A 10,880-nucleotide genomic window follows, 5' to 3' on the forward strand; every position below is an offset into this window, starting at 1 on the left:
AATGTATCATCGCTTATAGTTGTAGTAGTTGTCATTTTAACCGCAACTCACCCGGTCGAAGTCCCTAGAGGGAGTTCGTTAAAGTACGACCCCTGTTTCTGACTTGAAAATGTCCGACTTCCTGTTAGTTTTCAAACGTGGGTTCTCGAGACTTTTACGTGCGTCCTGTCATAATGGACGTCTCTGGCAATTTTCGTGGCGCTTTTGGAATCGGCTATTTTTTCTTAAAAATTAGAGCAGGGGTGTCCAAAGTGCAGCGGCCCGCAGGTAATTTTTTAACGGCCCCACGGCACATTTTAAGAATACGGAGAGTCAAACCTCGGATTCAGGAGGAACAGTGTGGTTTTCGTCATGGTCGTGGAACTGTGGACCAGCTCTATACTCTCGGCAGGGTTCTTGAGGGTGCATGGGAGTTTGCCCAACCTGTCTACATGTGCTTCGTGGACTTGGAGAAGGCATTGGACCGTGTCCCTCGGGAAGTCCTGTGGGGAGTGCTCAGAGAGTATGGGGTACCGGACTGTCTTATTGTGGCGGTCCACTTCCTGTACGATCAGTGCCAGAGCTTGGTCCGCATTGCCGGCAGTAAATCGAACACATTTCCAGTGAGGGTTGGACTCCGCCAAGGCTGTCCTTTGTCACCGATTCTGTTCAGAACTTTTATGGACAGAATTTCTCGGCGCAGTCAAGGCGTTGAGGGGTTCCGGTTTGGTGACCGCAGGATTAGGTCTCTGCTTTTTGCAGATGATGTGGTCCTGATGGCTTCATCTGACCGGGATCTTCAGCTCTCACTGGATCGGTTCGCAGCCGAGTGTGAAGCGACCGGAATGAAAATCAGCACCTCCAAGTCCGAGTCCATGGTTCTCGCCCGGAAAAGGGTGGAGTGCCATCTCCGGGTTAGGGAGGAGACCCTGCCCCAAGTGGAGGAGTTCAAGTACCTAGGAGTCTTGTTCACGAGTGGGGGAAGAGTGGATCGTGAGATCGACAGGCGGATCGGTGTGGCGTCTTCAGTAATGCGGACGTTGTATCGATCCATTGTGGTGAAGAAGGAGCTGAGCCGGAAGGCAAAGCTCTCAATTTACCGGTCGATCTACGTTCCCATCCTCACCTATGGTCATGAGCTTTGGGTCATGACCGAAAGGATAAGATCACGGGTACAAGCGGCCGAAATGAGTTTCCTTCTCTCCCTTAGAGATAGGGTGAGAAGCTCTGCCATCCGGGAGGAACTCAAAGTAAAGCCACTGCTCCTTCACATGGAGAGGAGCCAGATGAGGTGGTTCGGGCATCTGGTCAGGAGGCCACCCGAACGCCTCCCTAGGGAGGTGTTTAGGGCACGTCCAACCGGTAGGAGGCCACGGGGAAGACCCAGGACACGTTGGGAAGACTATGTCTCCCGGCTGGCCTGGGAACGCCTCGGGATCCCCCGGGAAGAGCTAGACGAAGTGGCTGGGGAGAGGGAAGTCTGGGTTTCCCTGCTTAGGCTGCTGCCCCCGCGACCCGACCTCGGATAAGCGGAAGATGATGGATGGATGGATGGATTTGAAAAACATTTTAAACGCAAAAAGTGATATAAAAAGAGCAAACGGGTGAAATGTAACAAGAAAATGCCGCAATGTTTACTCTAATGACACAAAGCTGCCATGCAGGCTGTTTCTTTCTTTAAAAAATAATAATGAATCAAAATCTATGTCATTATGAATTATTGACCTAATCAAGGCTCCAATTATGTCACGTTAAATTTTCCACTTAGAAATATTTTTGGGGGAGAATGTTGCATATTTTGTGTTTGCCATATAAAAACCGAGCTGTTTTTTTTTTTAAGAAGGGCCTAAAACAAACAAAAAACACATAAACAACAATAAAACTTATAATTGACGGATAGATCTGAAGTCGATCTCGAGATTATTGTGTTAAAAGTAAACAGTAAAAAAAAATGTGTAATTTATTTTCTAACACTTAAATAAGTCGGACCCTGGTTCCACAGCCATACAGGTCACACTGATGGTTGTGATATAAACAACTTTAACACTCTTACAAATATGCGCCACACTCGGTGAACCCACACCAAACACATTTCTGGAGAACATTGGCTCTGTAACACATTCTAAACGCAACATAAGAATTACCCAGAATTCCAACGCATCCATGACTCTTGGCTATATAAATGATAAATGGGTTGTACTTGTATAGCGCTTTTCTACCTTCAAGTTACTCAAAGCGCTTTGACACTACTTCCACATTTACCCATTCACACACACACTCACACACTGATGGAGGGAGCTGCCATGCAAGGCGCCAACCAGCACCCATCAGGAGCAAGGGTGAAGTGTCTTGCTCAGGACACAACGGACGTGACGAGGTTGGTACTAGGTGGGATTTGAACCAGGGACCCTCGGGTTGTGCACGGCCACTCTCCCACTGCGCCACGCCGTCCCCTATATCATACCCCCCCCTCTGTGCGTCGGTTGAGGTGGGTGGGGTTGGGAGCGCGTGTATAATATAGCCAAGAGTCATGGATGCATTGGAATTCTGGGTAATTCTTATGTTGCGTTTAGAATGTGTTACAGAGCCAATGTTCTCCAAGAAATGTGTTTGGTGTGGGTTCACAGAGTGTGGCGCATATTAACAAGAGTGTTAAAGTTGTTTATATCACAACCATCAGTGTAAAAGGTATGGCTTTTGACCAAGTATGCGTTGCAATCTCGTATGAAAAGCAGCGATATGCATGTGTCCGTCCGGCCAACCCCAGGGTCGCGGCCGCAGAATAATTTTGTATTTTTTTTTTTTTTTTTTATCACACTCAATTTTTTACTGCATGCCATTGGTAAGTGCAGGGGTAAGAAGAGGTTTTATGATTATTAGCGCCTGCTTACTTTTACCGCATGCCTTTGGTAAGTGCAGGGGTGAGAAGAGGTTTTATAATTATTAGCGCCTGCTTACTTTTACCGCATGCCTTTGGTAAGTGCAGGGGTAAGAAGAGGTTTTATGATTATTAGCGCCTGCTTACTTTTACCGCATGCCTTTGGTAAGTGCAGGGGTGAGAAGAGGTTTTATAATTATTAGCTCCTGCTTACTTTTACCGCATGCCTTTGGTAAGTGCAGGAGTGAGAATAGGTTTTAAATGTATTCAAGGAAATACGGTATGTTCCCCATACTAAAGTTTTACCAAAAACATATAACTTTGTCTTGAATTGTAAAAAAACTAAACATTTTATTGTTCACTAAGAAGGGTTGGGTGAGTGTGGGGGTTCGGTACCTCCAACAAGGTTAAGAACCGCTGATCTAGATATTTAAAACTTGAATAATAATTTCTAAAAAATACAGAATAATGACACATTTTTTATATTTTTTGGGACCAAAACCTTTCAGCCTGAGTGGAGGCTGAAATGTATATTTTTTTATACATATATTTGAATTTTCAGTGTGTGGCCCTCAGTGGACAAAGTTTGGACACCCCTGAATTAGAGCGTCCAATTCGAATATGATGTCAACATAAGTCCGTTGCCGTAGCGACTGAGCACGCCCCCCCCTGTCTTCCAGATGGTGGTTCTAGGCCTGTTCCTCCACCAGGGCTCCTACTTCCGCGACCTGTGGAACATTCTGGACTTTATAGTGGTTAGTGGTGCTCTGGTGGCCTTCGCCTTCACGTAAGTAACTCCTCCCCCCCCTCATGGTCCTCTTCCTCATCCTCACCCCCCCACCCGTCCCGCCACCAAACACAGAAAGACCCGTGTTGGCCGGACAATGTTATTGCTGTGTCAGCCAGAAGCAGATCACAGTCCGATCCACTTCCTGTACCTCCCGGTGTCCATTTCTCCTTCCTGTCCTTGGAAGCGTCTCTTCATCAAGCATCACATGCGACATTGTTTCAGCTGGTCTTTCTCGGTGTCCTCCACCGCCATCACCAAACAACACCGCCCTATGACCTCCGCCAAGGCCTAAACTTTATCAGACGATGCATCTATATGAGAGGACCGATCTGGATTAGATCCGGATCGACTTTGTTTCAAAATAAAACATTTTATTTTCTCCTAAAACTCTGGAAATACAAGCATAATGTCTACAGACTAGTTGACATTCCACTCCTGTCCTGTAGGTGGTGGTAATTAGGGACGGGTCCGGAATACGGTACTTTTTTTGACACCGACCGAATCGAAAAATCCAATGTAGATTTAGTACTTTTCCAAAAATGCACTAGCTTGATGCTAATATACATTGGTTTTGCTATTGACATGCTACGGATTAGCATTAGCGATTTTACATGGCGATTTCAACACCTCTGAATTTATTAATGAAAACTACCAAGATGCAACCAAACAGCTGCTGCTTCTTATTTAAATTATTATTCGTTTTAATTGGTCTTCAAATTATTCCAAAAATATTTCTCAAATGATTCTGTGAATTTTTTAAACTTTTCTTCAAACTTTCTTAATAATTTTTACAAATCTTACTAAAAAATTATAATTATTTGCAGGATTATTCTTATTAATTTTTTATTTTTTTAATGTTTCAAATTCTCCAACCCCATTCCTGAATCGCAAAATCCAATGTAGATTTAGTACTTTTCCAAAAATGCACTAGCTTGATGCTAATATACATTGGTTTTGCTATTGACATGCTACAGATTAGCATTAGCGATTTTACATGGCGATTTCAACACTTCTGAATTTATTAATGAAAACTACCAAGATGCAACCAAACAGCTGCTGCTTCTTATTTAAATTATTATTCGTTTTATTTGGTCTTCGAATTATTCCAAAAATATTTCTCAAATGATTCTGTGAATTTTTAAAACTTTTCTTCAAAATTTTTAAATAATTTTTTACAAATCTTACTAAAAAATTGGAATTATTTGCAGGATTATTCTTATTAATTTTTATTTTTTTAATGTTTCAAATTCTTCAACCCCATTCCTGAATCGCAATATCCAATGTAGATTTAGTACTTTTCGAAAAATGCACTAGCTTGATGCTAATATACATTGGTTTTGCTATTGACATGCTACAAATTAGCATTAGCGATTTTACATGACAATTTCAACACCTCTGAATTTATTAATGAAAACTACTAAAATGCATCCAAACAGCTGCTGCTTCTTATTTAAATTATTATTCGTTTTATTTGGTTTTCAAATTATTCCAAAAATATTTCTCAAATGATTCTGTGAATTTTTAAACTTTTCTTCAAAATTTCTAAATAATTTTTACAAATCTTACTGAAGAATTATAATTATTTGCAGGATTATTCTTATTAATTTTTATTTTTTCAATGTTTCAAATTCTCCAACCCCATTCCTGAATCGCAAAATCCAATGTAGATTTAGTACTTTTCCAAAAATGCACTAGCTTGATGCAAATATACATTGGTTTTGCTATTGACATGCTACGAATTAGCATTAGCGATTTTACATGGCGATTTCAACACCTCTGAATGTGTTAATGAAAACTACTAGGATGCAACCAAACAGCTGCTGCTTCTTATTTAAATTATTATTCATTTTATTTGGTCTTCGAATTATTCCAAAAATATTTCTCAAATGATTCTGTGAATTTTTAAAACTTTTCTAAATAATTTTTACACATCTTACTAAAAAATTAGAATTATTTGCAGGATTATTCTTATTAATTTTTATTTATTTAATGTTTCAAATTCTCCAACCCCATTCCTGAATCGCAAAATCCAATGTAGATTTAGTACTTTTCCAAAAATGCACTAGCTTGATGCTAATATACATTGGTTTTGCTATTGACATGCTACGGATTAGCATTAGCGATTTTACATGGCGATTTCAACACCTCCGAATTCGTTAATGAAAACTACTAAGATGCAACCAAACAGCTGCTGCTTCTTATTTAAATTATTATTCGTTTTATTTGGTCTTCGAATTATTCCAAAAATATTTCTCAAATGATTCTGTGAATTTTTAAAACTTTTCTTCAAACTTTCTTAATATTTTTTACAATTCTTACTAAAAAATTATAATTATTTGCAGGATTATTCTTATTAATTTTTATTTATTTAATGTTTCAAATTCTCCAACCCCATTCCTGAATCGCAAAATCCAATATAGATTTAGTACTTTTCGAAAAATGCACTAGCTTGATGCTAATATACATTGGTTTTGCTATTGACATGCTACGGATTAGCATTAGCGATTTTACATGACAGTTTCAACACCTCTGAATTTATTAATGAAAACTACTAAGATGCAACCAAACAGCTGCTGCTTCTTATTTAAATTATTATTTGTTTTATTTGGTCTTCGAATTATTCCAAAAATATTTCTCAAATGATTCTGTGAATTTTTAAAACTTTTCTTCAAAATTTCTAAATTATTTTTACAAATATTACTAAAAAAATGATAATTATTTGCAGGATTATTCTTATTAATTTTTATTTTTTTAATGTTTCAAATTCTCCAACCCCATTCCTGAATCGCAAAATCCAATGTAGATTTAGTACTTTTCCAAAAATGCACTAGCTTGATGCTAATATACATTGGTTTTGCTATTGACATGCTACGGATTAGCATTAGCGATTTTACATGGCGATTTCAACACCTCCAAATTCGTTAATGAAAACTACTAAGATGCAACCAAACAGCTGCTGCTTCTTATTTAAATTATTATTCGTTTTATTTGGTCTTCGAATTATTCCAAAAATATTTCTCAAATGATTCTGTGAATTTTTTAAACTTTTCTTCAAAATTTCTAAATAATTTTTACAAATCTTACTAAAAAATTAGAATTATTTGCAGGATTATTCTTATTAATTTTTTATTTTTTTAATGTTTCAAATTCTCCAACCCCATTCCTGAATCGCAAAATCCAATGTAGATTTAGTACTTTTCGAAAAATGCACTAGCTTGATGCTAATATACATTGGTTTTGCTATTGACATGCTACGGATTAGCATTAGCGATTTTACATGGCGATCTCAACACCTCTGAATGCATTAATGAAAACTACTAAGATGCAACCAAACAGCTGCTGCTTCTTATTCAAATTATTATTCGTTTTATTTGGTCTTCGAATTATTCCAAAAATATTTCTCAAATGATTCTGTGAATTTTTAAAACTTTTCTAAATAATTTTTACACATCTTACTAAAAAATTAGAATTATTTGCAGGATTATTCTTATTAATTTTTATTTATTTAATGTTTCAAATTCTCCAACCCCATTCCTGAATCGCAAAATCCAATGTAGATTTAGTACTTTTCCAAAAATGCACTAGCTTGGTGCTAATATACATTGGTTTTGCTATTGACATGCTACGGATTAGCATTAGCGATTTTACATGGCGATTTCAACACCTCCGAATTCGTTAATGAAAACTACTAAGATGCAACCAAACAGCTGCTGCTTCTTATTTGAATTATTATTCGTTTTATTTGATCTTCGAATTATTCCAAAAATATTTCTCAAATGATTCTGTGAATTTTTAAAACTTTTCTTCAAAATTTCTAAATAATGTTTACAAATCTTTCTAAAAAAATTCAAATTATTTTCAGGATTATTCTTATTTAATTGTATTTTTGTAATTAATTTTTCAAATTCTCCAACCCCATTCCTGAAGTAGTACCAAACTTTACCTTATTGTTAGTTTATTTTTTATTTTTTAGCAGCGTAGCGTCTCCAAGTTTTTTGTTATTTTTAGCAGCGTAGCGTCTCCAAGTTTTTTGTCATATTTAGCAGCGTAGCGTCTCCAAGGGGTGGTTGCTCCAGCAGCACTGAGAGCAGACTCAGCCATTTCCAATACAATTTTCAATGCCAACAAAGAAATTTACTCAAAAAGAAACGCTCTAATGTAAGTAAAGTAAGGCTCCCATTTTCCAAAAAATGCACTAGCCTGACGCTAATATACATCGACTTGCTACGGATTAGCATTAGCGATTTTACATGGCGATTTCGACACCTCTGAATTTATTAATGAAAACTACTAAGATAAAACCAAACAGCTGCTGCTTCTTATTTAAATTATTATTCTATTTAATTGGTCTTCAAATTATTCCAAAAATATTTAAGTGCTGCATTTTGGAAATAAGAGCTAAAAGGTGCTGTCCACGCATGTGGCCACTAAACCTTCAGAGCAGGGGTGTCAAACGTGTGGCCCGAGGGCCGGATCAGGCCCGCGAACAGGTTTTATTCGGCCCGCAGGAGGAGTTTGCTAAGTTTAAAAATGAGCCGAAATTTTTGAATGAAAGAAACTGCTGTTCTAAATGTGTCCACTAGATGTTGCAATAGCAATTCTTTGTATCTTTGTAGATGATGCTACGTATGTACAAAATAATCCACATGATGTTAGTGCGCCAGTTGAGGAAAATGAGCAAACTACATAAATAACATCCTGTAATTTGATTTTGATATAGTTTTTTTTTTATCTTGATAGATTGAAAAATAACACCATTGAGTTGACTGCTAAACATTATCACATCATTTATTTGAGAAAGTATAAATAACGTCAAATGAAGGTAGAATACTATTTACCGCAACAAGTAAATGTAAATAAAAACAAACAACATTATGATTTGTACATTTTCAGAATGCGCTTGTTCTATTTTTAAACAAAGAAAATGTGTCTTTATTTTTAAGTTATCGTGCCATGATTTTACCAGTCCGCCCCATTTGGGAGTAGACTTTTCTCCATGTGGCCCCCCATCTAAAATGAGTTCGACACCCCTGCTTTAGAGCTTAGGAGACAGAATGTTACGTAACTGCACGTTTTGTACGTAGAAAACTGTTATTTAAGTTGTTTTTAATAACTGTGATATGCATTTTAGAGGTTTTAATGTGACCAGTAATCAGGATAACCATGTCAACAAAGAAAAATTCTTTATGTTCAGCCATTCCGCGACTAAAATAAACAATTAGTATTTTTGGGATAAAAAAATTGTTTTGGAAATGGGTCCAAATAAATAAAATGTATTATTATTTATCCATTTTAAATGCATTTTTATTAAATTATTGTATTTTTCATGCTTGGTAGAGGTTATAATCTAAATCAGGGGTCACCAACGCGGTGCCCGTGGGCACCAGGTCGCCCGTAAGGACCAGATGAGTCGTCCGCTGGCCTGTTCTAAAAATAGCTCAAATAGCAGCACTTACCAGTGAGCTGCCTCTATTTTTTTTAAATTGTATTTATTTACTAGCAAGCTGGTCTCGCTTTGCTCGACATTTTTAATTCTAAGAGAGACAAAACTCAAATAGAATTTGAAAATCCAAGAAAATATTTTAAAGACTTGGTCTTCACTTGTTTAAATAAATTCATTTATTTTTTTACTTTGCTTCTTATAACTTTCAGAAAGACAATTTTAGAGAAAAAAATCCAACCTTAAAAATGATTTTAGGATTTTTAAACACATATACTTTTTTACCTTTTCAATTCCTTCCTCTTCTTTCCTGACAATTCAAATCAATGTTCAAGTATTTTTTTTTTGTAAAGAATAATAAATACATTTTAATTTAATTCTTCATTTTAGCTTCTGTTTTTTTCGACAAAGAATATCTGTGATATACAGTATTTCTTCAAAGTTATTATGATTAAAATTGAAAAAAAATATTCAGACAAATCTAGAAAATCTGTAGAATGAAATTTAAATCTTATTTTAAAGTCTTTTAAAATTTTTGTCCTGGAAAATCTAGAAGAAATAATGTTTGTTAGAAATATAACTTGGTCCTATTTGTTATATATTCTAACAAAGTGCAGATCGGATTTTAACCTATTTAAAATATGCCATCAAAATTCTAAAATTAATCTTCATCAGGAAAAATTACTAATGTTCCATAAATTGTTTTTTTATTTTTTTCAAAAAGATTCAAATTAGCTAGTTTTTGTACTCATTTTTTTCGGTTGAATTTTAAAGAGTCGAAATTGAAGATAAACTATGTTTAAAAATTTAATTGTCATTTTTTTCGTGTTTTCTCCTCTTTTAACCCATTCAATTAAGTGTTTTTTTCATAATTTGTTCGCTACAAAAAACCTTCCGTAAAAGGAAAAAAAATATATGACGGAATGACAGACAGAAATACCCATTTTTTTATACATATATATTTATTTATTGAAGGTAAATTGAGCAAATTGGCTATTTATGGCAATTTACTTAAGTGTGTATCAAACTGGTAGCCCTTCGCATTAATCAGTACCCAAGAAGTAGAGGTCAGGAGACAAAATGTTGCGTAACTGCACGTTTTGTACGTACAAAACTGTTATTTAAATAGTTTTTAATAACTGTGATATGCATTTTAGAGGTTTTAATATAACCAGTAATCAGGATAACCATGTCAACAAAGAAAAATCCTTTATGTTCAGCCATTCCCGGACAAAAGTAAATAATTAATATTTTTTGGGACTGAAAATAATTTTGTTACTGAATCCAAATAGAATAAAATTTATTATTATTTATCAATTTTAATTGTATTTTTTTATGAAATTATTGTATTTGTCATGCTTGGTGGAGGTTTTAATCTAAATAATGAACACTTCACACTTGAGTTTGCTCCTGGAGACCTTTAGAGCAGTGGTCCCCAACCACCGTGCCGTGGCCCGCAGAAAAACATTTTTTTTTTATTAAATCAACATAAAAAACACAATATACACTTACAATTAGTTCACCAACCACCAAAATATCCCCTTTTCATTACAAAAACGTCCCTTTTTCATGACAAAGAAGAAAAAAAAAAAAAAAAAAAAAAAAAGGACCCCCCCTCCCCTGGGCCGCGGGACTAATTATTAAGCGTTGACCGGTCCGCGGAAAAAATAAAGTTAGGGGACCACTTCTTTAGAGGACCCTCCATCATCTCCATCTTCTTCCACCCCCCCCCCCCCCCATCAAGTCACCCAAACGTCACTCTTCCTGTAATTGTCAATCTTTCAAGCACCGCC

General features: G+C 36.1%; 1 protein-coding gene across 1 annotated transcript in view; it reads left to right on the forward strand.

Moving 5' to 3' along the window:
* LOC133561056 (voltage-dependent P/Q-type calcium channel subunit alpha-1A-like) overlaps positions 1-10,880 on the forward strand; it is a 130,823-nt gene that overhangs the window by 40,241 nt on the left and 79,702 nt on the right. The window contains exon 13 of the mRNA XM_061914265.1: positions 3,538-3,644. Within this exon, the coding sequence (XP_061770249.1) occupies positions 3,538-3,644 (107 nt within the window). The remainder of the gene's footprint in view (positions 1-3,537; positions 3,645-10,880) is intronic.

This window comes from Nerophis ophidion, linkage group LG01, assembly GCF_033978795.1.
Source record: "Nerophis ophidion isolate RoL-2023_Sa linkage group LG01, RoL_Noph_v1.0, whole genome shotgun sequence".
Classification (NCBI taxonomy): Eukaryota; Metazoa; Chordata; class Actinopteri; order Syngnathiformes; family Syngnathidae; genus Nerophis; species Nerophis ophidion.